This window comes from Fomitopsis serialis (assembly GCF_022376445.1).
Source record: "Fomitopsis serialis strain Sig1Antser10 chromosome Unknown B0H18scaffold_156, whole genome shotgun sequence".
NCBI lineage: Eukaryota > Fungi > Basidiomycota > Agaricomycetes > Polyporales > Fomitopsidaceae > Fomitopsis > Fomitopsis serialis.
In genome coordinates, this window is record NW_025955116.1 from 21,420 (window position 1) to 49,242 (window position 27,823).

The following is a 27,823-nucleotide window of genomic DNA, read 5'->3' on the forward strand; positions in this document are numbered from 1 at the left end:
GAGAAACTTGATGTCAGCCATGGTGCATGCCTTATAGCGGAGGTTCTCCAGCAATTTGCGGAACTTAGCATCTTCAGATGTCTGTGATAGTTGTCGCATGTTCTGCCGGAGTATAACAACAGTAGTTACTTGATGCCAGATGGCCTTACCAAGTGAGGCCTCTTGTTGTCTCCAGCTGGAGGTTGTATGTCTGACACTGCTCACTTTGGCTGAAAACAATGAATAACCTGAGCCCGGGGGCTCCAGCTGAGCAAAATCACCAGCAAAAATCAGATTCTTGCCACCAAATGGTTCACCATCATTGCTGAATATGTGACACAAACGGGCTGATATGTCATAAAGGTGATTGCAGTCAACCATGGATACCTCATCCAAGAACATGTAATCAACATCCTTCAGCCGATCTCGCACATTGCGCAAAGTACCATTGCTTGTCACTCCATACTTTGAAAACCCAAGCACAGAGTGGTATGTTGATCCTGATATAAGAGATGCAGCAGAGCCTGTAGGAGCCATGCAAATAAAGCGGTAGCCTTCATTTCGCACTGTGAAGAAATGAATGAGCGCCTTAATGACTTGGGATTTTCCAGTGCCTGCCATACCACCAAGGTACATCTTCAATTTTTCAGCTTGAGGTTGAGTAGCATGATTGGCAACAATACGGAAGGCTCGCTCTTGCTCTGTATTGAGTAGGAAAGTCTTGGCTGTTTCATCAATTGTCTCTTGATTTTTCTGTTCAGAAGCCCTAAAATTAACAGACATATAGTCATAGTCCACTGGTTTGACAGAATCAACATAGTCTGGGGAGTTTTTCCCAATGGCAGGAAAATGTTCTTTGTGAACTGGTTTAGAAGCTGCTTGTTCATCTCGTTTGTGTAGGATCTGTTCCCGTTTATCTGTCAGAATTGATCTCCATTCAGAGCCTGTCATAGAGCTCAATGGCTGGAATCTGTTTGTTTCAATAGGGCCAACTGCTTCATTGTCATCAAGCCATCCACTCGTGTGTGCAATATGCTCAGCTTGTTGCATCTGAGCAATGCGCCCCAGTGCTCTCTTTCCAAGGACATCCCATTCTGGATCATAGTCAATGGCCCCATCATCGCCAGTGAGACTAGTTTGGACAATATCTGCATATTCATCTGTGTCAATGTCATTCTGATCCTGCTCATCATCAAATGCAAAATTATCTCCTTCTGTTTCCCTTTGCTTTGAGAAATCATCTCTAGAGTCATTGCACTCATATTTGATATGAAAGAAGTTCATGATTTCATTCTGACGTGCTGTGAATGTATATTCTGTCAGGGCCTCATCCCATGTCTGCCCTGTCATCTTAAGGTCTGATCCTGTTCTCCATGGCTTGAACAGCATGAGCATAACAAGGCAATAGTCTTCTCTATTCCCCTTGTCCCTCCGAGGAAGAGCACCACCCACAAAGTTTGGGACCCGTGCAGAATGCTCTGGTAACATGACTGCCATATGTGTCTCATATTGAGGATGGGTAGGCAAGAATCGTTCAGGCTCAAGGAACTGTGCAGCAATTTCGTTCTTCTCTTCTTCCATAGCTTTGAGTACTTTGTGCATGATGTAAAGTGGTGGTTCATCTTCACTTTCTGATTCATGCTTCATAGGTTTTACACTTTTTAGATGCCTTGGCAAAGGTTTAATATCCCTCAGTTCCTTGATGTGTGGCTTTATTGATTGTGTCAACTTTGCATCTCTCATGTGAGCCAACTTCTCATTTGTTGCACTGGATTTCTTTGTAGCTTTCTTCATGGCACGTCCCATAGTTTGCTTCTCAGCTAACCGTATCCAATCATACAAAGTCACATCTTCATATTTCTCAGGCCTGTTGATATAGTCCATCTGTTGAGAAATACCAACAAAGTTCTGCTTACTCTTCCCAATCACAACCTTAACAGGTTTGTCATCAGGATTGTATACAATGTCCTCCTCTGTCCATGCTTTCATGACCTCATACTTGTAGTTCCGCCAATAGAAAGGCTTGAATTTGTGGCTGGTATAGTGGTCTGGTTGGTTGAGCATATACATGCAAGCCATTGGTGCACCTGTCTCAGCACTTGCTGACAATGCATTGACAACCTTTGTGATAAGTTTGCGGGCACGGATCTTGCGGTCTGTGCCATCACCAGTTCTGAGCTCTGTATTCCGGGTGAACACCGTCCTTACAGCAGAAAACATAGCATGAGTCTTCAATGGTGTCTTGGTAATGTAATCTGTCACATAAGCAGTGATTGCCTTTATAGCAGTTCCAGAAAGGAGGCTAGTGACATCACTGTTGCAGCGTAAGAGGAATGTCAATGCTGGTGTGAAGCTATTGAGGCGAGCTTCACCCTGTTTCATCAGCAAGGCTCCACTGTGTGGGTCCATTACAGTGCATGGCCTTATTGGTCTAGGGAATCGCCTTTTGCAAACTTTCAATATTTTTCCTGACTTTTTATCCATCTTACAGCCACCAGGGCCTGTGGAGCATTGGTGACGGTTTGATTTGTAGATGATATCATTGACAGTCTGCTTAAACATGTCCCACCATTTGGCCATGTTTGTGCATGGATCACAAGTATGATCTCCAGTGCATTCATGTTTAGTAGTTGGTGGCGAAATTGGCAAGGTGAGTGTTGGATCTTGGTAATGATTTGATTCCTGGGCCTGTGTCATGCTCTCTACCACATCAGCCATTGTTGTGTCAATGAACTCTGCTTGATGAACACCTTCAAGATATTCTACCATCCTTTGCTGAAAGTCAGAAGTGGGGTCCATGATGCGGTCCCTGATTTCTTGTGGGGACAATGAGTTCATGATCCACAGCATTAAGTGGAGATGAAGTGTCATCCGACCTTGCTGCTCTACTGTGCCATAGTATGCTGAGGTTTCACCATACAGTCCTGGGTGGTTTGCACCAACTCCAAGTACATGCTTGATAAACAGTTCTACAACAACATGGAAAAAGCGTGCACCTGCCACAGGGTTCCCGGCAATCAATCTTGTACGACTGTCAGCATCTGGTATGTTTGGCTCGTACACTTCATCCGTTCCTGCAAAATAGAGGCACAGAGGGTGCTTTACATCAGCAGGTGCAAATGTTATGAACCATGAAGGAGCACCAAGATAGGATGTTAGTGCCCATATTTCATTCCTCATGTATTTTCTATTAGTCAGTGATCCTTGTACCTTGTGTGCAACATGGTCAACATCCTGTATGAGCTGGTAGCAATCCTTCTCAGCCTGGGTCTCTGGCTTATAGTGGTGGCCATCCTTCAATTTCTCTGTAAGTTCCACAAGAACATTCTCATTGATTGATAATATGCGGTTGGCTATGTCAGGGAACTTTTGCTGTTCAGCTAGCAGAAATCCACCTGTTGTACTGTTCTTGATCTGTTCATGGTTGAAGGATATCAGTGGGAAGTATTGTTCTGTCTGAAAACGCTTATCATGATACATCAACAGTTGATGTTTCCTTTCACTCTCAGATATATGCTTGAATCCACGTGAGTTACCTGGACCTCCCAGTCCATATGGAAATAGCCAGGGAAACATCTGTGGGTACAACTGTGGGTTGGAAAAGAGAGATTCTGGTTGCTCTGATTGCCCAATACCTAATGCCATGTGCTTCTTACTTTTGAAATACTGCAGTGCATATGCCCGCAGTGCATTTGTGCTCATTTCTGTCAATTGCTCACCCACAAGGCCATGGACAACAAATGGGCAAGGACCCTCCATTGTACCATCATTGTCATCAACATCATTCACAGCCTTGGCTTCATCATCCTTGCCACCATCTCCAGGGTGGTAATCAACTATGACAGGAGGAGTGTTATCAGAGTACATGTTGAGATTATTGTATGATATGTGCAGGTCAGCATAATCAACATGATTCAACTTCAGCCATTCAAGAGCAGCAGCAACTTTGTTCCGTCTGACTAACAATGGTGTGCGATGGTGGTCTTTAGCTACAGGCTTAGTGGGTCCAATATAGATATAAGCCAATACTTCATCCAGTTCTTCAGGACTTGGAGGCAATGAATTATACACCTTTGGTATAGGAATTGTATGACAGACAGCATTTGCAATCATTTTGCTCTGCAAAGACCCCTTGACACGGACAACACACCGATTGTGATTGACTCTGGAAATCATTGTTCGTTCAGCCCATGTCAATTTCTGAAGTTGCTCAGGTATTTCTCCAATCCATAGTCCATTTGCCAATGCATGGTCAGGTACTGCACCTTCAGATAAAATGTACTTGCATGTGTGACATACATGGGATGCCTTTGGTAGAAGAATTGGGCCTTTAATATCCTCTATAGGATCATCATCTGAATGTCTCTCTTTCCTTGTAATGCCCATACCATATGTTTCAAGTGCAACCAACATTTTTGCCACTGAAGTCAGTGGATACATCTTTGTCAATGGTGTGAGCAAACCACACACTGCACAGCCAGTCTCATGATGTTGCTGTGGCTGAATTGCATCACTGAAATGAGAAATGACTTGTTGTACAAGTTTCTTATCTGGTGGTGGTGGAGGGAACTGAATTGTGCTCTTGTTTGTTTGTGATTCAACTTTCACAGTACTGCGAAATTTTTGTACCCGGACAGACCCTTTGACAGCACCTTTCCATTTCTGTAACAGTGAGACCATTGACTTGCAATGTACATTACATGTATGACCCTTGATAGCATTGCGAAGTGCATCAACAGACGACTTTGATGTACAGTTGAGTTTGTGCACTTTAGCTATGACAGTCAAATGCTTTCTTGACAGAGTTATCAACTCATTTAACGGAATTTGTGCAGCAACAAGGTTGTGTGACTCTGCTGCAAAGGCCTTTACATCATCAGGCTTGCAATGATATGTGAAGACAAATAGGTCATCTGGCATGTGACTGTCCATTGGTAGCTGGAAGCTGCTGTTCCAGTATGGCATCAGTTGTCTCCATGTCCATTGCTCTCCTGCACTGTGTCTTTTGGATCCTCCACCTATTAGTTGAGGTGCATGGTATTGGTCACTGCTTGGGACAGTATTGTGATTGAAAGCCAGTGTGAGATAGGTGATTATTTCAGTCCAATGAGTGAGGCCTCTACAACCATTGAATGTGTGTTTTACTATGGCAGTATAATCATGAGCTCGCATACTTCCTCTGCACAATTGCAGTTTGGCAATCTGTACCATCAATTTTGTAGTCTTGATGGACATTGACATGTATACATATAGGAAAATGTGATGTGGTTGTTGTATTGTGATTTGGATGTGATTCACTGATGTGTGTGGATGCGTTTTTGTGATGGTGCGTTCCAGAACCATACCCATGAAGGGTGCAGAAGTTTGTGGTGATGTGTCTGCTAACACACATTGGGTTGGGATGATTGTTATAATGGGATTGTTGTTATGGAATGGGTTGCTAAGCCCTGTGCATGTGGTGGGTACCAGCTGGCCAAGATCTGAGTGTATCTTGTTGGCTGTTATGAGTGAAAAATACACCACAATGTGTGCCATGAAGGCTACAATGCAGATAATGTTCTTCATGGTTGCAGGAGACATGAGAGTCAGAAGCAAGAGGACAGATATTCTCACGGTTCAATTTGCACATGTGATGTCAAATTTTCACATCACATGACTGCATTGATTGCTCCTTTCAGAAAGTCTTTCCCTATAACAATTGTTTTGTCATTTCCATAAATTGCAACACCAATACACTGTGCATGCCACATTTGCAATTGACTTTGACTGGAGTGATGATGAATCATGTGAATCATAACTTGGCATAATCATTGTAGAGCATGAGGTACAGCATAGAGGGTAGTCATACAGATTCATGGAGCATATGGCCAGCAAGGTCAGGATTGCATACATACAAAGCACATCAACACATTAGTCATTTCCCACCAAGATGACAGCACCAACAACATTCAAGGAGAGATTGGTGGGAGCACCAGAACTCCCTGGGTAAGTAGATGTTGTATGCAACACTGCAACAATAGAGTCTTTGCCTGGCTCCTCAAATGCACGTGGACAATCTTCAAGAGCCTCAATATCAAAGGAGCCATTGGCTGCACCAGGCTGGAAATATTCCCTTGCATCCCAGATGGGTACTGTACATGGATGCCATCAGTGGAATGAAATTCATATTACTATATGCCACTCACTCTCTTGCTTGGGGTTGAGTGCTACACGATCTCCAAGTATTTCATTGAGAGCAGTAGGGCGGGTACCAGCAAGAGCATTCTGAACACCCTGAGAGTGAGAGGGACGAGATGGGGAGGCAGTGGGCTTTGAGGGGCTCTTGAGGAACTTCTTCATAAGGCTGACCTTGCCATGAGATATCAAAGCATCTGCCATGTGGCTCAGCATCATGCAGCACATATAATCAAAGTGTGACATACCTCCAGCTCCAGTCACCTTGTCAGATATGGTTGAGAATGAAGTGAAGGAGCCATTAGCATTGTGGGATGAGAGTGCTAGTGAGGAGGCTCCCAGAACCTCACACCAGAAGGACCAGGCTAGATCAAAATCTGGGTCCAGGGGAGTGATGGTGATAGATTTTAACCTGCGACGACCATCTTTGGTGTTGAAGTCCATGGGAGTCACAAGATGGCTGTATTCAACAGTCCCAAAGGTGACATTGATGATGGGATGTTCATTGAAAGTGACCACAGGCCTTGAATAACCTGGACTGATGGAGCCAAAATTCTTGGGAGAGGCACGTGCAGGGTTCACCAGCCACATGCACCTGAATGAGGTGGTAAATGTTGCCTTCAGGTTTCTAGAAGTTCAGTGTTAGTATGAGACATTGCATAATTTGAATTAGTCTTGTTACTCACACTAGCTGCAGTTGAACACCAGCCTCAACAAAACTTCCAACAAGATCACTGGGCTTGACACAAGCGTGTGGTGGTACATCATATTTCCTGATACTATTGAATGATATGGTGTCTTTGATGGTATGGTGAGACTTACTTCAAGGGCCACATGTTCTTGTAGCTGTCTTTCAACCAAGGGTCTATCTCAGCCTTGTCAAGCTGGAGACAATGCCTGGGAAACATGCAGTTATCAGTACTGCAATACACATGTCAAATCTTACATACTTGTTTCCCTGGGGAGGTGTCAACTCATATGGAGGCTCAGCATAGCTATACTCAATGTCAGATCATTCAACTGCATGAAGATTGGAAGGCTCTCACATAGCATCCTCAATGCTAGATTGTTCAGCATTCCTAGCCATACTGAGTTGTTTGTGGACATCCTGAAGAGTTGTATGAACTCACTTCACAGTCTTCCTTGAAGATGAGGCCTTTCTGGGAGTGGAGTTCTCCAGAACAGGCTTGAGTCTAGAAGCACAAGATATGAATATGAACATTAATACTATGAAAGCTTACAAACTTCTTCCCTCCAATTTGGACATTGCTGTCAGGAAAATTAGCATATGTAGCATATATAAATATCTGAAGTGTACCCACCCTTTCCCTTGCTTCTCAATGAATGGGTTCTCTCCATCATCAGACATGGGCAACTGTTTGCCTTTGCCCTTGTTTCTGGGTTGAGATTGGCTACATAAGTCTCAGAACACATTCAAACTTGTATTATTCCATGGAATTGCTGACTTGAACACTGCCTGCCTGGACTTCTTGGTGGGAGATGCACTGTACAATTATATGAACACCAAATCATGAACTCTAAATAATGAATGTACCTTGCACTGTCATCCTCAGGGCTTGGGTGCTCATTGCTAGGATTGTTGAGCATACAGCTTCAGTGACAGATGTCAACTTACCGTTTGGCTTTGATCTGAGATTTGCTGCAATAGTAGTTATATCAGCATGGGCACATGCTACAGCAAGTAAGGTACACACTTAGGAGATGGTGTCATGGGGCTCTCAGGAGGACTAGATATGTTGCGTCTGCTATCCAATGAGAGAAAAAAGTACAGATGCAATCAATAACACACACCTCTTCACAGGGCTCTGAGGTGTAGAGCCAGCAAGCTCTGTGTCCCAGTCAGGACTGTTGTGCCATTCAGTATGCATTATGAATAAGATGCAGGGGAAGAGGTACCTAGATTGCATTTTCTTGAGACTGGACAAGCAATTGAGACAATATCCAAGGTGGTGGTTTTGTAGTGCATGCATACCGTGTGGCAAGAGGGTTTGAGGAATCACTACTCTCACCCGCTGACTCAAGATCCTGTGTAGCAGTAGCCTGCTTCTTTGCAACAGGCTTCTTGTATCTGCAGAGCACAACAGATGAAGTGCAGTGAACCCATGATTGCAGAACACATACCTCACAACCTCATACTCCTCATCACTCACCCCTTGAGATATTTCTCCCTCATGCTCAACTTCTGTATCACTGACAGTGATATGGGTTGCACCCTCCTCATCCTCATCATCACTCAAAGGTACATTCTTTGCTGACTTGCCACCCTTCACTACACCAGCCCTAGAAGACTTGACATGAGTTATGTTGATAATTGTGTGTCAAATAGGTACTAGCCTTATTTTTGCAGCTGTTCTACCAGCTGGCAATGATGAGTGCTTCTGGCTGGGAGGGGTTATCCTGATACTATATCAGTATATGTAGTAGTGTGATATGATAAACATACACAACATCATCAGAGTCTGTTCCACCTTCCATTCTCAGAGAGGGCTTCTTGGGAACCTTTTTCCTGAATTATAACTATGAGTAAAACTATCATTGGGAAAAGTCAAAACTGACACTATTGTCTGAGACTTGGCAACAGCAACTGCAGCTTTCTTCTGAGAACGTGTAGACCTGCAGTATGAAAGTTTCAGTGAAAATGGACAAATAAAACACTCAATGAACTTACAGAGACATGACAGAGACTGCACAATAATTACAGCAACAGTGTAGGTCCAATGAGCAGTGTTTCTGGCAGCAGGGTAGAAGTGTCAGGGAGGAATCTGATGGAGAAATCACCCTATTTATACTGTGGGCACTTCACAACATGTGACTGATTACACCATCAGTCATACAGTCATGTGACTCTGTAACACATCAGTCAGCATATGCTTGGCATCATCAATAGGTGTGTTCTATCAGAAGCTTGGTTAGGACTGATCCTTATCAGATATTGTTGCATGCTTGTCTCAACTGTTTTTCAGTGCAGTAAATTGCACTATTGCATGTCATCTATGAGAGAACCAAGAGACAATATATGACATTCACCAGTAATAATAAGATACAGCAATATACCAGGGGAGACACTTGTCATTACTCATATAGCAATCATTGATGGTTGCATCAAAATATGATTGCACCATGTGGAAGTAGATATTGGAACACATGAACACCCTGATCGCCAAGCATGTTTGTTGATCTGTTGTAACAGAAAAGCAGTGTCTGCTACTTGCACCAGCCTCAGTCCTCCCTCCCTGTTAGACATAAGTTGAAATGGCACTGGCAAAGTTGTACAATGCTCCAGAGAAGTACAGTATGTGACTGACTCATCAATACCCATACCAGTGACTAATGTCATTTGGCATATGTAGGGCTGGTTCTTGATGGAGAATTGGCATTAGCAGCCCATAGCAAAAAAGCAGCAGTGCAACTCACTGCTATGTCTAATGTGAGATTTGTCCCAGCAATCTGTGATTGCATCTCACATTTGCATAAAACAGGCAGATGATGTCCAGAGAGCAATGAACATCCTAGACCATGGTGAAGGAAAGGAGAAACTGCTGGTCTACTATGCAGAAGATGACAGCACTCCTGAGGAAGTGGTGCTCAGCATCCAGGGATACTTGGTCAAAAGCAAGTTACCACCAATAACCCGCGAGGCAGAGTATGTCATTACCACTTTTCTACATATAATTGTACCTACTAACAAACAAATGTTAGCATTGCCCGTACAAGGGCTGTTCATACAGAGCAGTACTTGCGTATCACTGGACTTGGCAGTGCCCAGTTCAGTGAAGCTGCTGTGGCACTGATGTCTATCCATCAGCTGTTTGAGAGAAGGCTTGGCCAAGGAAGCCTTCATCAGTGGGATGTAAAGAAAGAGCAAGGACATATTGCTCTTGACTTCCACAATCAATATCTCACCACACGAGAGAACACCTCTGCTGCCAACATCATTGACATCCCTGATGACATGGACCCTTTCCACATCCTCCGCCGTCACATCACAGATGAAGTTTTCACTATGGATGGTCTAGTCAAATACTATGAGAGGGTGAAACCTGACAATGTTGCCAAGTAAGTCATGAGTCACAGTAACAACATTGATTACTGACACAGTAATGTATATAAGGCCTCAATTCAAGAAGTCTCATTCAACAGCTATCAGTGTTGGTCAATTAGTGGAAATCCAAACTTCATTTGTGGCTGTTCCTAGGGGAAAGGGGAAATACAAGATGGTGTGTAAGTTGCGCTCCATCTGTGTCCTTGATCGCAGCATAGAAAATGTAAGCCTATTTTTGTATTTGAAACAAACTACTAAACTATGGACAGGCATTAACCGAGAGCGAGTTGAGCAAGCACTGAAACAGGGGTCTCCAACACGGAAGGTCAAACGTGTTGTTGGATATGATGATGACAGTGATGTGGAGGACACCAGGACAGATATCAAGCGCATGCGCATTGATACACCTGAAGGGCACACAATGGATTGATCCTTGCTTTCAATAGTGTCATTTGTAATCTCCATGCAATGCCTAGATCATAACAAAGAAGCTCTACACATAGCATTGGGGTACAGTTGAATATACCAAACAGAGAGGAGTTGAATCCCTAATACACCACACTATTCAACTACAACAGATGAGCTACTGACAAAGGCCGCATGCGCCAACCACCATCATATGCATCCAGTTCTGCCTCAGCATCATAGTCAACTTCCCATTCCGCCTCGAAAGAACAATCCTTCATCATACACACATACCCAGCATGGGCATCAGTGTAGAATGTCTTGAGAGTGTGAAGATGCTTGCACTCCGGGCATTGCAAGGGAGTTGGGTGACCAGCAGGTGCAAGCTTACGGTGATGCCACACGTACTCCTCACGTGCAATCCACCGCATACCAGCCTCGTTATCGCAGAGGCGGAACAGCACAATTGATCCATGCCGCCGAAGAGACCAGGACAGTTGGAGTAATTTGCGGAGGGTTTTGGAAGTGAGGCGAGCGCGTTCAATGAGAACACGGGAACCAAAAGCGATGATGAAGTCGGCAGCAAGGTGTGCATTCAGTGAACTGGCTGTGAAGCCAATGCAGAAGGGGACTCGGTGTTTCAGGAGCTCGTTGTCCAGTGTGTCGAGGGCCTTGGGACTGGTGATGATGGCGCCACAGGCTAGGATGAACATCCAATGTGAGGTTTCACCGTACTGCTTGGTGTACTCAAGATACGGAGGTGTGAGCACCCGGAAGAAGAACTATGCACTTGTCAATATAGCAGTCACTGGCTAATGAGGTTATTGACATACCTTGTCAATTGAGGATGTAGCATCCCATGCATGATAGAGGTCACCACGGAGGATGTTGCTATGCGTGTAGACAAATGTCACAACACGTCGACATTCCACACTAGGTGTGAATGGATGCATCAGTACTGTGTTGTTTACCTAGACTAAGTAGTTTGACATACTCAATAAGCTTGTCAATAACAGCCCGAACACGTTGTGCATGGCGGTCAGCATCTTGGAGGTCTTGCAGATCAAATGGTATGTCATAGTAGTGGAGCGTGTTGGTTTGCCAGAACCAGCTCTCAAGGTGCGCCTTGAGGAGCTCCGGAATACTGCCCTTTCGCTCCAGAGACTTGAGGCGGAACACAACAATAGCTAGATGCCTTGTGTTAACATGCGCATGCTGCGGGCCAACCAGACCACCAGAGATGATGGTCGGCTCGTCCATGACACGTTCACCATTGAGCTGGAAGGCCTGTGCAAATGTTATAAATGATATTCACTGATCATAGTACTAGTAAAACGTACATAGTATTTGTCTTTATCCTTCCAGTCCTTGTAGTAACACGTAGGGCATTTGAAATCCCACTTCTGTGGCACTTTGGTGATGTCGATCTTGTTCAAGCATTCAGAGCACATGGCACGCAAACACCAGTCACAGATGAGCATGTCACCACCATTGTGGCACATGTAACAGTACTGTGATAGATGTTAACCACAAAATTAAATAGCATATAAGAAACATTACGATTTCGTGCCACGCCTCTCCACCATCGTCTGCTTCAATGCTCTGAGGAGCTGGCGGAGCGTCATCCATATTGACATCGCTGATCTCTGCAGGTACAGCATGGCCATCATCAAGGTCGTTGTGTCTTGCACTTGTCAATAAGCCAACAGCCTTCTTTGCAGTAGCCTTTGTACGTGCCATTGCTTGGGCAAGGCGTGAGAACAGCAAAATCAATATCAAATCAACCCACTCACTGATATGGGGTTGACAATGGCGAGGGCAAGCGCATCTGATCTGTCTGCAAAGTCAGGCTCAATATATGTCATTCCATCAGCTTGGCGGTTTCACATTCATATATCTGATTGTGATGCCAAGTGAACCACTACACAGCTTGATCTTCATCGCCATGTGGTGCAGTGCTGATAGTTGATAAGCATTATTCACACAGTCATGTGACTAAAGGGGATCGCAAACAGGTCATTACATAATTCATTACATCACAGCACTTGTGTTCAAGTCAAATAAAGTAAAGAATGAGAAAAGGCGAAGTCATCCAAGGCTACACAAAGACTGGCCACGTCTTTGTGCAGCCCTGAATGATAAGGAATGGGGGTGAAAGGAAACCAGCAGAGCCGTGCCTGTTACACAGTGTTATATTTTCACAGCCATGAGATAATGGGAAATAAGTACCAATGGTCGTCAACACACATCCTGCTCAATGCAATGCATGAGCACAAGCAGATATCGCTACACGAAGGCAATCAGTGATGACCATGACATACTCCATGGAAGAAACATACCAGAATCATCAGTAAGCGGTGACGGTACAACCACACACACCAACAGTAGTACAAAGCCTGAAAATACATCAGTGCAGTGATCGGAACAAGCATCATCACGTACCAGACAATGTAACCCGTGGGCCGACAACAAAGGAAGGCACAACACCAACCAACTATTGACACGACAACCATCCATATATCCAACACAACGTACTCTGCCAGTAACAATTGCCCCCAGAACCCATTGGCAAGCGGAGGTGCAGCACCAACCAATGTGTTGGTACCGCAACCACCAAGACGTCCAATACAACGTACTCTCGCCAGTAACAAATGCCCCCAGAACCCACAGACAAGCAGAGGCGCAACACCAACCAATATGTCAGTACTGCAACCCCCAATACACCCAATGTGATGTACTCTCGCCAACAAAAAGTGCCCCCAGAACCGCATAAGCCCCCAGAACCCAATATCTCAGACATGATCATACAGAGACCGTATACTAGAGCAAAGTAATTCAGCAAGATGAACGGATGCATGACAACTCACAATTGCCGCAAGACAAAGCCAGGCAACCTGCATGCCCATGGCAACATGCAGGAAGTCTCGCTGAGCCTACGGACAACATATCATGCTGGATACAGCGGGTACGGAAGGGAGCATCAGTGACATGGCGGTGAGGAAACAAGAGGGACATCAACCTGTGAGCTCCGTATATGTGAGCGGTGACATTGGTCTTGGCATCAGAGCATATATCAGTTGCTGATCAGGCGCAGCAAACACACACGCTGACATCAGATCTGATTGATTAGACGTGCAACATGAGATAACACAATATTGGAATTTTCAATATATAGAACTCACTCATCTCATTATTATGTGAATACAGGTGGGCCCATTCAGAGATTCAGTCATTCGATGAGATGCAATGAAATATACGTACCCACAGTATCACAGGACCAGTGACTTGGCATGCCCAGCCAATGCTCCCAGAAAATCACAAGACCGGCTATGAGCCTCACAACATAACCGGATACTCGCCAAGGCCTACCTGTACCAGGACGGTGGGCCGGTGATGGTGGGTAACCGGAGCGGCACTGCCACGAAGCCCATGCGCACTGTGGCAACACAAACAGAATTGTCCAGCACCCCAAAACAGTAACGCTTGACTCGCCCAGGCAGGGCGAGTCGAACGCCACCGCTACCGGGTGGTAGCGGTGTGGGAGGGAGCCGGGAGTCCAGGACAGCAGGTCGGGAGGCGCCTGCAGCAGTGGGGCCGCATAGACGGTCGCTGAGCACCCGAAAACGGTCACGCATGACTCGCCCAGCCTGATCTAGTCGTACGGGACCGCTACCGGGTGGTAGCGGTGCAGGAGGGACACTGGAGGCAGGGGTTGGTGGCGACCAGGTCGGGAAGCACCGGCGGGCGGTGCTGACGCGTACACCGCCGCCCAGCACCCGGAAACGGTTGTGAACGACTCGCCCACGCTGGGCGAGTCGAACGCCACCACTACCGGGTGGTAGCGGCGCGGGAGGGAGGCGGGAGGCGGGGGTCCAGGGCGAGCAGGGCGGGAGGCGCCGGCGGGCAATGGTGACGCGTACACCGCCGCCCAGCACCCGAAAACGGTGACGCCCGACTCGCTCAGGCTGGGCGACTCGAACGCCACCGCTACCGGGTGGTAGCGGCGCGGGAGGGAGGCTGGAGGCGGGGGTCCAGGGCGAGCAGGGCGGGAGGCGCCGGCGGGCAATGGTGACGCGTACACCGCCGCCCAGCACCCGAAAACGGTGACGCCCGACTCGCCCAGGCTGGGCGAGTCGAACGCCACCGCTACCGGGTGGTAGCGGCGCGGGAGGGAGGCTGGAGGCGGGGTCCAGGGCGAGCAGGGCGGGAGGCGCCGGCGGGCAATGGTGACGCGTACACCGCCGCCCAGCACCCGAAAACGGTGACGCCCGACTCGCCCAGGCTGGGCGAGTCGAACGCCACCGCTACCGGGTGGTAGCGGCGCGGGAGGGAGGCTGGAGGCGGGGGTCCAGGGCGAGCAGGGCGGGAGGCGCCGGCTGGTGGTGGCGACGCGTACACCGCCGCCCAGCACCCGAAAACGGTGACGCCCGACTCGCCCAGGCTGGGCGAGTCGAACGCCACCGCTACCGGGTGGTAGCGGCGCGGGAGGGAGGCTGGAGGCGGGGGTCCAGGGCGAGCAGGGCGGGAGGCGCCGGCGGGCAATGGTGACGCGTACACCGCCGCCCAGCACCCGAAAACGGTGACGCCCGACTCGCCCAGGCTGGGCGAGTCGAACGCCACCGCTACCGGGTGGTAGCGGCGCGGGAGGGAGGCTGGAGGCGGGGTCCAGGGCGAGCAGGGCGGGAGGCGCCGGCTGGTGGTGGTGACGCGTACACCGCCGCCCAGCACCCGAAAACGGTGACGCCCGACTCGCCCAGGCTGGGCGAGTCGAACGCCACCGCTACCGGGTGGTAGCGGCGCGGGAGGGAGGCTGGAGGCGGGGGTCCAGGGCGAGCAGGGCGGGAGGCGCCGGCTGGTGGTGGTGACGCGTACACCGCCGCCCAGCACCCGAAAACGGTGACGCCCGACTCGCCCAGGCTGGGCGAGTCGAACGCCACCGCTACCGGGTGGTAGCGGCGCGGGAGGGAGGCTGGAGGCGGGGGTCCAGGGCGAGCAGGGCGGGAGGCGCCGGCTGGTGGTGGTGACGCGTACACCGCCGCCCAGCACCCGAAAACGGTGACGCCCGACTCGCCCAGGCTGGGCGAGTCGAACGCCACCGCTACCGGGTGGTAGCGGCGCGGGAGGGAGGCTGGAGGCGGGGGTCCAGGGCGAGCAGGGCGGGAGGCGCCGGCTGGTGGTGGTGACGCGTACACCGCCGCCCAGCACCCGAAAACGGTGACGCCCGACTCGCCCAGGCTGGGCGAGTCGAACGCCACCGCTACCGGGTGGTAGCGGCGCGGGAGGGAGGCGGGGAGGTGGAGTCCACGGCGGGCAGGTCGACGGGTACGGGCGGGCTGTGGCGAGGCGTGCACGGCCGTCATGCACCTGGAGACGGTGACGCACGACTCGCCCAGCCTGGGCGAGTCGTACGAGACCGCCACCGGGTGGTAGCGGCACACGAGGGAGGCGGGAGGCGGGGGTCCGTGGGCACCAGGTCGGGAGGTGCAGTCGGGCGGTGGGGACACGTAGCCGGTTGCCCAGCACCCGAAAACGGTCACGCACGACTCGCCCAGCCTGGGCGAGTCGAACGCGACCGCTACCGGGTGGTAGCGGCGCGGGAGGGAGGCGGGCAGGTCGGGTCCACGGCGGGCAGGTCGGCTGGCGCCGGCGGGCTGTGGCGAGGCGTGCACCGCCGTCGTGCACCTGGAGACGGTGACGCCCGACTCGCCCAGGCTGGGCGAGTCGAACGCTACCGCTACCGGGTGGTAGCGGCGCGGGAGGGAGGCGGGAGGTGGGGTCCACGGCGGGCAGGTCGACAGGCGCCGGCGGGCTGTGGGGACACGTAGACGGTCGCCAAGCACCCGGAAACGGTGGCACTCGACTCGCCCAGGCTGGGCGAGTCGAACGCCGCAGCTACCGAGTGGTAGCGGCGCAGTAGAGAGGCGGGAGGCGGGGGTCCGGGGCGAGCAGGTCGGGGAACGCTGTCGGGCGGTGGGGACACGTACACCGGAGTGCAGCGTCGGGATTGGCAGACACACCTTATTCGGAGTCTTCCCTCACCCCTTGCGCTGCGCTCCGCTCACCCCTTCGTGGTCCATCTCTGCTCTCGACGTACGAGACGTACGGAGTGCGTTGTCGATCTGCTAATGAGGTGAGTTAGTCGTCGTCAGTTCCCTGACTTCGTTGACGGGTGGCGTGCGGTCCACGGGGCTAGACAACCGGTCCACGAGGTGAGACGATAAGGGGTGGCGCGGCAGGAGATGGTGGTCGGAGAGAGAAGGTGCAAGCGCGCACGATCAATCGATGACGTGCGGTCGCAGCACTCGCAGCGGTACTGTACCGCTGCGAGTGCTGCGACCGCACGTCATCGGTCACATGCTCGCACAGCCCGTAGACAGCGCTCGCACAGCCTGCGAAAGATGGGTACTCGGGTCTGCTCGAATCCCCTCTCTCTCTTCTTCCCCTCACTCTCTCCCCCCTTCCGAGTTTGCATTCTAGTGTGTAGCCCAAGCAAGACTGCTAATGTAAGTGATCTGGAGTCTCTGGAAGTGTTCTAGATTAGTTCTAATGTGTTCATGGTATCTACAGCCTCTGTATACCTCAAGGTGAGTATAGTACCTGTTGCTGCTGAATAACTATCATACTAACTTGAGATCCTGCAGCATCCAAGGACAAGAACTGTGGCCATATAGTAGCAGAGGTACTGTACTCTGTGCATAGTGAGTAATCTTGTGATCATTGCAATCAGCTTGGCAATGCTGTTCTCATAACAGTATTACTGAATATCATTCTCAGTAACAACAATCCCAATTGACAGCCATTGTAGGCTGTTACTGTCCTTAGTACTCAAACAAGGTGAGCTCATTGTTTCTTTTGATATGATTGGTGACTCATTGATATGTATAGTCATTCTACAGCTCAAGCCATACAATGTGAGTCTATGAATGAGTACTGCATGTATATACTGATCTGATGGAATGCTCAGTCAAGCACATAGTACACAGTGAGTAATTCTGTCAAATTGACATGAGTTATTGATGCTTATACATATGTAGAGAGGTATATGATCTCAGCATAATTATCCTCAGTGATTAATGCTGAGTCTACTACAGTGTATTGGATTGCATAGTGTGCAGTGAGGAATCTGTTCTAAATTATATGACATTGAGTACTGCTGATTTAAATATTTCTACAGAGGTAAAGGCCATTAAGATTATCCAAAAGGTGGTGATACTGAGTAACTGTCCATAGAGTTTCAGATCACACAGTGAGTAATGCTCAATTACAGCATGTTCATTACTGACACTCACAATATGAACAGACAGGTAGGGAGCCTGATGGGGATAATCCTCATAGTTCAGTCTACTGACCATGGCCATGAGCAGTAACATGAGTGAACCACAAGCCCCCTTACATTCAACTGAAGGGAGGCCCTTGGATATGGACTCAGAAGCCTCAGTTCTGCATGAGAGGCCAAACCCCACTGGGGAGCAGTTTTTAAGTGAAAACTGCCTAAGAGATGAGGAATACCTTGATGTATTCAAAGACCTTGAATCTCTTGAACTGCCCCAGAGGCCTAAACACTTGCCTCCCTTGTTCCTATACAAGGGCAATGATATGCATCCTTTGAGACAACATAGGATGAATGGACACATAGGCAATACCTATGTGTATGTAATGGATACAAGCCAATCTGGGCTGGAAAATGCCATGACTTGTGGAGAGAAAGACAAGGTCCCTCATATGCCCAAGGCAGAAATTGAGAAGCTAGGTAAGATGGTTTATTCAATCAATCTGACTTGATGACTGACAAAAAAATAGGATTGGTGGAAATGAAGCCAGGAGACTGGATCATGGCTAGATCCCTATGTAATGGAGGAGATCCATTGAAGGATGTAGTTCAAGGCTTTGTTCCTGGAAGGTAAGCTTGAAGAATTGTTATTATCATGCTCTGCTAATATTTTATTCAGTGATCTCATGAACAGTGATAAATGGGCTGCATGGCTTGACTGCTGTAAGACAATGCTAGGGCCTAAGGAAAACAGGTCACCTGAGGCTGGGAGCACTCCTTTTGAGCAGTACAGTGATGGCACCAGAATTAAACCAGTTAAAGATGGAACTAGGTGTTACCAGACTGGTTTCACCTATGAGAAGCCCACACTGAATTGTGCTCCCAATGCCAATTCTAAATTAGGCTCAAATGGCAAAGTTGATGAATTAACTCATATGAGATCAGTGTTGAACAATGTAAGTGTTGTCATAAAATGTGATATGCATATGTACTGAACTTGTTGCTTCACAGCTTGGAATTGACATAGCCCTTGATGGGTTTGCTGAGTGCCCACCATACATGAGGGATACATATCATGAGTTGGCAGAGGCAGTCAACATGCCTAGATTAGCCCACCCAGGCAATTGTGTGTGGCCAAGCTCCCAGGTCAACATGGCTGTACCACAGCGTTTTGAGTCTAGTAAGTTAAATTCAGTAATCATTGGAGATATGAACTGATTAGTTATCAATCATTAGAAAATGGCCTCACTGAGATGGGATTTTTTGGTGGAGACCATACAGATGATATGGATCTTGCTGCAGGTCTCTCAGCCATGGTGGTAGGCAGTCATCTGCCTGAGAATTATGAGGCTGGCAGATTCCACCTCTTGTCCCTAGGAGTCTATGTGGATTTAGCAAACATCCATGTAGTTTTCTTTAGTGGGCGCTTGCGCCACTCTGGGACACCACCACTAGCACCATCTGGTGTTGAGGACATTGAGACATGGGCGTACCGCTTTGTCTTGATTCTGTACCCTGCATCAAGAATTATGCTGGGTACCAACAAGACTGTACTGGCTGCTTCCAGTACAAAAGAGCCAGTCACTGTACCCCCTGAGATGTTTCATCCTGAGTGAGTTTTATATAAGTTTTATCATTTGGAAAATGTGTAAGTTGACAGATTGAAAGGCCTCCTTTCCCAGATTGCACCCATGCAACTTTGATCAGGGATGCAAGCATTATCATGCCACCTGAGGAACACTTTACATGCTCTAAGCGCATGCTAGTGACATCACTCTATCAGAGCCTAAGGCAACTGCCCTATACTGTGAATGTTGATGTCCAGCAAATCATGGACAGTATCACTGCTGAGATACCAGATATCAACAATGGCCAACCCTTCAAAGGAAGGGACTGGAAGTACTCTCCAGGCCATAGAATCACTTGGCAGCCAGAGGCTTCCAATGCTGAGAGAGCTCAAGAGCTGTTCCCAGGTAGAAAGGCAGTTTTGAGAAGTTCTACAATGAACTGCATGTGCCTCATGCACAGGCTGTACCTGAGATTGCATTGAAGGGTGTAGACTTGGATCTTCCAAGTGCACTGAGATTTCTGGGGCATGCCCAGCCTTTAGGTGAGAGAGATACACTGGACCAATACTATATTGGCTAACAAATTGATAGACAAGCCACAGAAGCTACCAAGGACTGGAGCCTCAACCAGTAAGTCATTTTTGAATCTTATGAACTCATAGTTTGATATATCATCTGCAGAGCCTAAGACTAAGAAGAACAAGGCCACACATGTGTTGCCTTTGGGAAATACTGGCTATCTGCACATGCATTCCAGGTCCCAAAATGGTTGGCAGGTGCCAGAAGGCTTGCTATCTTCTTCTGAAGATGAAGATGATGTGGATATGGAGAATGGTGAGTGATTTTCTCTATAAAGATGCAAGACTTGTTAATTGATATTTGTTATCAAGTTGAGAATGTTCCTCAAGACCATGCTAGTAAGTGATCACAACTTTCTGTATTATGCACTGTTCTGACACATAATCCAGTGCTTGCTGAGCATGAGAATGAGCCTGAGATTGAGATTGAGATTGAGCCTGAGATTGATCTTGAGAATAGGCCTAAGCCTAGTGTTGAGCATGAGCATGAGAATGATAGTGAGGATAACTATGAACATGAGCTGGAAGCAAGGGGCATAATGAGAGATGAAGGTGAGAAACTCTCACTGCACTTAACTCTCAACTAACATATCCATTCAGTTGATCTAGCCATTGAGGCTCTCCTTGATGAACCTGAGGCAAATTCTGCACAGACTAGAGCCATGGAGTCCCAGCCCCAAAGTGAGTATTTCATGCATCACACATAGTATATTGTGGTACTAAATATACAACTATGATAGTGAAAGCATTGCTGAAGATCTTCAACAAGTCACAGTTGTCTCAGTCCCTGGGTGATGCCCAGTCTGCCCTTGAACTGCTGAAATTCAAACCTCAGCAGTTAAGTGAAATCATTCAGTCATTGGATGATTTTGAGAGTCAAGCTGAAAAACTGCCAAAGTACTCAGCTGACATTGTCAAGGCTATTGGGAGATACTGGCATGATCTGTCAGTCTTGGGCAGTGCAAGTGAGCTCCAGTCTGTCTGGCTCAACATCAGCCATCAGAGGATCATGGTGTCCAAGACATGGGTTATTCAGTTCCTGTATCAGGATTGTAAGAGTGTGATACAGACTATCTCATCTCAACATAGACCCCATGTCTTTGTGATGCACAATGACTCTGAACAATCAGAACCCTGCAATTGTAGGCAGCTCTGGGAAGATCAACAAAGAGATGTCTTATGGCTGGTAGACCTTACCTTAGCCTTCATTGACAAGTTCAGAGACTATGCACAAGATGCAACATGGTCTGTGTCATCTGCTCCATATATTCCAGCTCTAGATCCACCAAAGAGAGTCAACCATAAGCTGGAGTACTACAGGAACAGATTACCAGCAGATGATGCTAGATTTGATGGAGATGTGACCTGGAATATCTTGCAAATAATCTCTGCATGGCTTGGTATCACTGAGGTCAACATGAAGGACCTGATCAGACAAGCAGGTCTTGTCACTAGCCTCAGGGAGGTACTGGACATTGGTGCACTTTTACTGCCAGCTGTTTGGGAGATATATAAAGCAGTTCCTCACTGGATCACTGAGAGATACCAGATCACACAGCCTCATCTCATGACAAGAGATATTTTCCATGAGTTTAAGACAGCTTTGAAAACTACTCCTGCAGCCAACCTAGACACTGCAGAGAGGAAGTTACTCAAGTCCATTCAAGATGCTCATGAGAAGTTCATTAGGATGTCTAAGAGCACCAGTTCTCAAGTTGATAAGGTTGCTCAAATTCCTGAGCCTGTGCCACCCCAAGTAGATGCTGTTTCTCCTGAGAAAGCTGTCAATTTTGTCATAGCCATTCTCCAGGATGCATTGAGATCACAAGAGTCCACAGACAGTCAGAGTGAAGATAAACCATTCCAATTGATACATAATGACTCTGACAACTTCTTGGCCTTGAGGGAGCAGGGTGCATCCAGGAAGAGGTTGATGGACTCTCCTAAGAACCCATTTGATGATGAAAACATTGTCACAAATGCTGGTCTATTCAGTGCTTTCTATTTCAGATTGCGTGCATTCAGAAGTCCTGCTCTTCTGCATACTCCAAAGGAACATGTGCAAACCATGTTCAAAGGCCCACAGGAGTTGAGGAACTATGAGCAAGGACTTAAGGATCTCCTGAACAAGAGCCCTAATTTGTTTGGCAATCTAAGTGAGGCTGAGAAGAGAAACTTTCTCATGCACCATGCCACCTATGGACAAGTGAATAAGCTGGATGATGGCTGGGAATATGAGCTGTGGGAAGCTGTTAAGCTCACAGATTGGGAAACTCTGATGTCCAAGAAGCCAGTGGATTTCCAAGAGATCTACAAGAAATGGCTTAAGAAGTCCTGGAGATCCAGTAGTGAAAATGAGCCCAGTCAACATCTACAGAAGATGGGCAAATTGACACTATATCTCCTCTGTGCAGACCTCTCTTATACTTGTGCTGTGAAAAAGCCTAGCACTGCAGAAGTGGGAGACATGATTGCAAGGATAGACTCAGGAGCTGTAGCTGGACTGAAGACTCTGGGGCTTGTACCTACACAGGGACTCACTGCTCAGATGCTGAGAGACAAAGTCACAGAGCAGTTTAGTTGGCTCTTTGAGGAGATAACTGCCAGAGTTTCCAAAGAGGAACTTGACAAGATGCAATTTGATGAGATTGTCTTGGAACACACTCTCTGCAAAGTTGTGAGGTTCTTGAAACAAGGGGCATATGGTGAATGGGGTATCAGCATGATTGAGAAGAAGAAGAAGAAGAAGAAGACCAAGAAGACCAAGAAGAGAGGGCTTGAAGAGGCTGAGGAGGGATCTGATGGGGAGGAGAGACCTAGCACTAAAAAGAGTAAGACTGCAAGTGACAAGAGCAAGGGTAAAGGGAAAGCAGTAGCTAGATGATTGTGTCTGTACTGTGCTGTGTCATCATGTAACAACATCCCAATTGGCAATGTAATTCACAGCTGTTATTGATGCTATATCAGTATGCCATGAAGAGCATGGCAACATCATGTAATTGTACTCAACAAGATCTGTTATATATTATCCAAATTTCATTCCTCTGGTGGAAATAGGTCTGTACACAAAATCATTATCAACAGACCATGAAGTCGGAGGTAAGTAACATTACTATGCTAAATGGGTAGTCATGATGAGCTTTGTACTGCCACTACAACAAAATTTGCTGATCTCTATTATGGATGGTTGTACTGAATGGGACATATGCAACATATCTAGATTAGAAACAAGTATAAATGCTACAGAGTCATTTGTAATTTTTGCATTTTGCATTTTCTGGCCTGACTGGTCACTACTAGGGGTGAACCAAATTACTGCAGACTACCTGAAACAAGAGGTTCAGGTGACTGAGTATATGGTTGGTATGTCATGGATCATGTGACTGGCTACACACAGTGCCCACTGCCCCTTTCTTTGGTGCAACAGAGGCATATATACAAACTCAGTGATCTGTAACTAATATTATCCAGGAAAATACTCATTCCAGGCAAGTTGTGGGAGGGCTATGGCACATGCAGCATCACAAAGCTCACATTGCCCTAAATGGTGAGAAACCTTCCATATCCAATAAAGTGGATGTCCAGTGCTTCATAAATTGCAGATAAATCAGAAGATATTCATAGAGCAGTATGGCATGTTGATGAGGCCTGTGATGTTTACAACAGATTACCATATATGGAAGATGAGCGATAATACCATGTACAAGCATTAAATGAGCAGTCCTTGCCCATTCTGAGCTCTGTTGTGGTATCATAAAGCATTTTCATGATGTCTGACACACATGGCTATACTGTATGGGTTGTGTGCTACATATCTAGGGTGAAAATGAGCAGTTTGAATTCTGCAAAGTCTCTTGTGTTTTTTTTGTATTTTGCATTTTCTGGCATAACTAGCCACTATTGGGGCACAACAAAATTACTGTAGACTCTATGAAACAAGGGCTACAAGTTGACTATATACTTGCCATATCTATTTGTGAGTGCTTACTATTCCAAAAAGTGATTGATTATATTGGAGTGCAGTGCTGCTGGTTAGGTCACATGCCATGTTCACCACTTTCCATATTGGGCTCCAAGCTAGACGTTACAGGAGCCCCAAGTCCATGGGGAATTGTCAGCCACTGCATTTGTTTGGGTGTGTTGGTGCAAGTCGCGTCATCTGGGAGTCTGAAATTTGAAACTCAGGTAATGATAGCATAGTAAATGTTACTTATGTCTGCTTATCTGGCCTACAAACAGTCACATGCACTGTGGGAAAAACCTGCCACATTGGGCTCCATGCTAAGCGTTACATTCTCTCCAGTCATAAGAACGATTCCTTCGTACCTCAGGGATCGTAAAAATCACAAAATGGCCGTGACGTAGCGGTATGACCAAGCCCGCTTCGTGCAGGCACAACTCGCCGCCCTCAAAATTGCCAACAGCAAGGACGACACAGACAGTGTCGTCCTTGCTGTCTCTGTGGGCGTAGGTTGCGACATTGATGTTGATGACCAAACCCACAAACGGGTTGACCAGCGACTGCTGGTGGTTAGGGAGGATGCTGGCCGTTGCCTCGAGATGACGGTATACGCCTGGAAGAATTGTCTGGACCTACTCAGACAATATTAGCACATTGACAATAATAGTACCGTACTGTACTGAGATTGAGCTTACCTTGGTGTCCATCCAGCTGAACACGTCGCCAAGAATACACTCCATTGCCTGATAGATGGGCTCATGGACCACCATATCCTTGGACGGATATGGTATCATTTGACGGTAGTTGGTCCTTGAGCGTCCAAACTTGCTCATCATTTGCGGCGGTACATCTGAAGGTGCGTCATGACCCTGTACAGAAGGCAATGTCAGTTGAGGTCAAGGTCAAACACAGTACGAGTATTCCAGACCTTCGTGGCGTGGTGGTTGTACCACAAGAAATGAATGGCTTGGAACTCGTGCTGTGTTTGTGTCGCAGTGTCCACGTCATTCAAAGGATCGGTATTGAAGCACACGACCAGCCGCTCCGTCAGATCGGCTGCCATAGCTTCCGACATCGAGGTGCAGACCGACGCTACGAGACCGTTGTTCGCGCCTCTGAATGTCAGCACGTCTCTGTGTGTCATACGTTGTGAGTAATTGCGGCATCGTTGGAGGTAGATAGGACAATACAAGTACCACTGACCTTACAAGTTCGAGGGGTACTCGCACGTACAAGTCGTCCCTGATTCGCTTTCCTTCAGAGTACAAACCATCAAGCTGTAAAAGTAAAGTTTAACTCCATAATTGAGAAGTGATTTGCCTCGTACCTCACTCTGGAGACCCTCCAGGGTTGCAGGCCGAGCGGAGTTGGACGCATGTTGACGGGCTTGTTCTGTCCAGACAACGTTCTTGTCTCTGTCACCGCACGGTCCCGGATAGCGCTGGTTATCCTCCTGCTGCTCGTCGTACTGGAGGCGAATCACTACTTCCTCGTGCGGCGGGACAGGGGATGACCTGAGCGGGGAGGAAATGACGACATCGTCTGGTAAGTCGAACTCTGGAGGGACGGGAGAGTCAATTGGTGTCAGCGGTGATAACGGCCCTAGTTCGTCTATCAAGGCATTTGTGAATGTGTTGCTGGTGTCGCACTCATCGTAGCACGATCTCCAGACGTCTCTGTTTCGTGGCACCAGAGAAAAGGAGCTATAAACAATTAGTGTGCCATAACGTGGGGGCAATATTGAACTTGACGCTCACTTCAATTTCCAGGATTCAAATACGCAATCAGATGCGTCAAGATGGCCGCACAGATCAGGCGGAAAATGCGATCTTGACACTCCAGGTTGGGGAGCTGCCGGCAGGATACAGTCAAGATGAATCGGGCACAGTTCTCGCAGACGAGCTACTGCGGGGATTATGACATCTTTGACGAGCCGTCCCGTTCTTGAATCTGAGTCGGCTTAGAACAGTCAGATGTCAATAAGAAAATCAGCCTACCGTCAGGCCACCTCAGGAGATTACTGAAGTCTTGTGCGATGTGTGCGTTGGCGGTAGCCAGAGGTACTCGGAGATTCTGGGCTGCTACTAGCACCAGAAGATAGATAGAGCCTGGACGTGAATTTTGAGATCAATATATATTTTGGGAACATGCACGCTAGACGTACCTCCTCCGGCAAGTCGCGCGAACTTCACGCCGGTAGTGTTCCAGTCCTGAAACGTCCTCTTCTCTGGGGCACCCTCAACGCCTTCAAATTCTCTCCGCCAAATTCCCGCCACGGTGAGTTTGCCTTCATCAGATTTCCCGTTATCTAACTCAAGTATCCTAGTCATGCCAGCCATTCAACACTAGGAGATATTCAAAGGAAAAGCTACGTACCTTGCCACTCTAAAGGCGAGCCTTATGTGACTGATCATCAGCCAGAAGCTGGCGGCAGCATCCAACTTCAGGCTGCAGGCGCATCTGGCTACCAGAGAGCGCAGTGATTCGTCCTGGCGAACCAGCGCCCCCTGCAGCTCCGTCACACTTGCCTGTACTGCTCTGCACACGTCAAGGAGCCTCCTGTGGCTGAGATCTGACGTGAGGAGGGATGTGTACTTATGCACAGCGGCCCCTGTGGTAAGAGCCGGTTCAGAGGTGTTTTCCCACTGCCGTGTCTGCGCTTCCTCGGACTCCGTCGCAGAGTTATTGGCATCCATCGCAGAATTGATCGGGATGAACTGGATACCACCTCGGGGGCAAGGTGGGAGGCGATGCTGCAGTCGCTGATGTAGCAGTCTTCGAGCATGTTTGTGACCATCAGGCTTTTCAAGCCGGTTTGCTACAACAGTATTTGCCTCGAGCTGAGGGGCATACGGGTGAGCTTCCTCGCGGGCACGACGAGAGGATCTTGTTTGCCGCTGGGGGCCACAAACAGTCCCATTAGAAAGAACTTGATCCCCTACAATAATCATTGGACTCTGTCTAGCAAGCAATAAGGGTAGTACGTACCTTCCGACTCGTCCAGATTTTGGCAGTGGGTCTGGGCCTGAGCAAGCTCTGCGTCGTCAAGGTACTGTGACGTGTTCTCCTGACTCACTGTAAAAATTGATTGTTCAGCGAGAACGGTAGAACTGGCATTAAACTCACGCGCAACGTCAGCCAGCCTGTCAAGACTTGACCGTCTTTCCTGACAGTCAGTCAGGTGTTCAGCAAGCTGTGCGGTGGGTTGCTGGTCTTGAAGTCTTCGTAGCAGAGACGTGAGATTCTTGTTGAGACTAGGGGTGCGTGACAACAACTCCTCTAGATCCCTTTGTTCTTCCGGAGTGAGCTGCATAACGGACGGACAGAGGAATGTTAAGGCGTCAACTACATCCACTGCAGTCTGCCGAGGTAAGCCACCGGACGACGGCTGTCCTAATTTAGGCGGGCCAGCGAATTAGCACCTTGGCGTGCAAGTGCCCCCTGGGCTCAGACAGTGCAGGATGGCATGTAGTCTCAAGAATCTCCATATATTATGAATGTGCGAAGGACGGGGCTGAAGGGGCGAGAGTAGAGATGAGAGAGTAGCTAAAATTACAATTACAACGATGCGACGAGCAGCAATGCACAGCGAATACGATTGCGCAGCGAATACAACACGCAGCAACGAGCAGCAAACACAACGGGCAGCGAATAAGCGAATATGACGGGCAGCGAATACGACGTACGACGGGCAGCGAATACAATGAGCGGCAAACACAACGAGCAGCGAGCAGCGAACACAGCGAATACAATGAGCAAACGGGACGACAACACGAGGATGAGCCAACTGCCAGGATCTATGTTCTTCAGCGGCAAGTAGTACGC

General features: G+C 48.0%; 8 protein-coding genes across 8 annotated transcripts; 2 read left to right on the plus strand and 6 right to left on the minus strand.

Annotated features, from left to right (window-relative positions):
- Positions 1-2,166: 2,166 nt before the first annotated feature.
- Positions 2,167-2,850, minus strand: B0H18DRAFT_886874 (uncharacterized protein; the record flags this gene model as incomplete). The annotated part of the gene is made up of 2 exons (XM_048041148.1): positions 2,167-2,432; positions 2,469-2,850. Coding segments are annotated over 2 exons (648 nt in total), but the record flags the coding sequence as incomplete, so codon positions are not given.
- A 1,566-nt stretch (positions 2,851-4,416) lies between these two features.
- B0H18DRAFT_886896 (uncharacterized protein) lies at positions 4,417-4,659 on the minus strand (the record flags this gene model as incomplete). Its single annotated transcript, XM_048041149.1, has 1 exon — positions 4,417-4,659. A coding segment is annotated over one exon (243 nt), but the record flags the coding sequence as incomplete, so codon positions are not given.
- Positions 4,660-5,779: 1,120 nt separating this feature from the next.
- On the minus strand, positions 5,780-8,919 carry B0H18DRAFT_1215930 (uncharacterized protein). The gene is made up of 22 exons (XM_048036656.1): positions 8,843-8,919; positions 8,731-8,787; positions 8,618-8,680; positions 8,509-8,571; positions 8,296-8,454; positions 8,147-8,242; positions 8,071-8,091; positions 7,966-8,019; positions 7,869-7,916; positions 7,790-7,813; positions 7,709-7,744; positions 7,620-7,658; positions 7,476-7,565; positions 7,399-7,422; positions 7,284-7,346; positions 7,200-7,232; positions 7,104-7,148; positions 6,976-7,050; positions 6,840-6,926; positions 6,402-6,781; positions 6,165-6,350; positions 5,780-6,110 (listed from the first exon to the last, which is right to left on the minus strand). Exons 1-22 carry the CDS (start codon positions 8,848-8,850, stop codon positions 5,890-5,892), a joined length of 1,872 nt encoding a protein of 623 aa, XP_047886614.1. The 5' UTR covers positions 8,851-8,919; the 3' UTR covers positions 5,780-5,889.
- Positions 8,920-9,746: 827 nt separating this feature from the next.
- Positions 9,747-10,577, plus strand: B0H18DRAFT_851979 (uncharacterized protein; the record flags this gene model as incomplete). The annotated part of the gene is made up of 3 exons (XM_048039612.1): positions 9,747-9,817; positions 9,874-10,230; positions 10,286-10,577. Coding segments are annotated over 3 exons (720 nt in total), but the record flags the coding sequence as incomplete, so codon positions are not given.
- A 135-nt stretch (positions 10,578-10,712) lies between these two features.
- On the minus strand, positions 10,713-12,442 carry B0H18DRAFT_1045008 (uncharacterized protein). The gene is made up of 6 exons (XM_048030740.1): positions 12,415-12,442; positions 12,182-12,363; positions 11,962-12,132; positions 11,616-11,908; positions 11,455-11,554; positions 10,713-11,403 (listed from the first exon to the last, which is right to left on the minus strand). Exons 2-6 carry the CDS (start codon positions 12,359-12,361, stop codon positions 10,786-10,788), a joined length of 1,362 nt encoding a protein of 453 aa, XP_047886616.1. The 5' UTR covers positions 12,362-12,363; positions 12,415-12,442; the 3' UTR covers positions 10,713-10,785.
- Positions 12,443-12,579: 137 nt separating this feature from the next.
- On the minus strand, positions 12,580-13,617 carry B0H18DRAFT_1045012 (uncharacterized protein). The gene is made up of 4 exons (XM_048030741.1): positions 13,157-13,617; positions 12,961-13,115; positions 12,851-12,907; positions 12,580-12,798 (listed from the first exon to the last, which is right to left on the minus strand). The coding sequence occupies exons 1-3, from the start codon at positions 13,476-13,478 to the stop codon at positions 12,860-12,862; spliced, it is 525 nt and encodes a 174-aa protein (XP_047886617.1). The 5' UTR covers positions 13,479-13,617; the 3' UTR covers positions 12,580-12,798; positions 12,851-12,859.
- Positions 13,618-17,971: 4,354 nt separating this feature from the next.
- B0H18DRAFT_1144304 (uncharacterized protein) lies at positions 17,972-23,487 on the plus strand (the record flags this gene model as incomplete). Its single annotated transcript, XM_048035676.1, has 16 exons — positions 17,972-18,371; positions 18,422-18,521; positions 18,571-18,847; positions 18,903-19,071; positions 19,128-19,503; positions 19,599-19,864; positions 19,944-20,001; positions 20,051-20,089; positions 20,217-20,293; positions 20,350-20,376; positions 20,428-20,589; positions 20,638-20,718; positions 20,778-22,895; positions 23,095-23,136; positions 23,338-23,400; positions 23,435-23,487. 16 exons carry the CDS (start codon positions 17,972-17,974, stop codon positions 23,485-23,487), a joined length of 4,308 nt encoding a protein of 1,435 aa, XP_047886618.1.
- Positions 23,488-24,318: 831 nt separating this feature from the next.
- B0H18DRAFT_1125478 (uncharacterized protein) lies at positions 24,319-26,694 on the minus strand (the record flags this gene model as incomplete). Its single annotated transcript, XM_048035026.1, has 8 exons — positions 24,319-24,630; positions 24,694-24,867; positions 24,927-25,131; positions 25,202-25,275; positions 25,326-25,609; positions 25,996-26,106; positions 26,163-26,320; positions 26,375-26,694. 8 exons carry the CDS (start codon positions 26,692-26,694, stop codon positions 24,319-24,321), a joined length of 1,638 nt encoding a protein of 545 aa, XP_047886619.1.
- Between the last annotated feature and the right edge of the window lie 1,129 nt (positions 26,695-27,823).

Bases quoted from the DNA above. Each gene is read 5' to 3' on its own strand.
- B0H18DRAFT_1215930 (XM_048036656.1), bottom strand. The intron at 8,092-8,146 runs GTATGCATGCAC...TTGCTTGTCCAG, and splicing joins TCAAACCCTCTTGCCACACG to TCTCAAGAAAATGCAATCTA. The intron at 7,423-7,475 runs GTGGGTACACTT...TTTTCCTGACAG, and splicing joins ATTGAGAAGCAAGGGAAAGG to CAATGTCCAAATTGGAGGGA.
- B0H18DRAFT_1045008 (XM_048030740.1), bottom strand. From the start codon at position 12,361: ATGGCACGTACAAAGGCTACTGCAAAGAAGGCTGTTGGCTTATTGACA. The intron at 12,133-12,181 runs GTAATGTTTCTT...CATCTATCACAG, and splicing joins GAGAGGCGTGGCACGAAATC to TACTGTTACATGTGCCACAA. The intron at 11,404-11,454 runs GTATGTCAATAA...ACAAGTGCATAG, and splicing joins CTACATCCTCAATTGACAAG to TTCTTCTTCCGGGTGCTCAC.
- B0H18DRAFT_1045012 (XM_048030741.1), bottom strand. From the start codon at position 13,478: ATGCATCCGTTCATCTTGCTGAATTACTTTGCTCTAGTATACGGTCTC. The intron at 13,116-13,156 runs GTACGTTGTGTT...TCGTGTCAATAG, and splicing joins GGGCAATTGTTACTGGCAGA to TTGGTTGGTGTTGTGCCTTC. The intron at 12,908-12,960 runs GTATGTTTCTTC...GCCTTCGTGTAG, and splicing joins ACCGCTTACTGATGATTCTG to CGATATCTGCTTGTGCTCAT.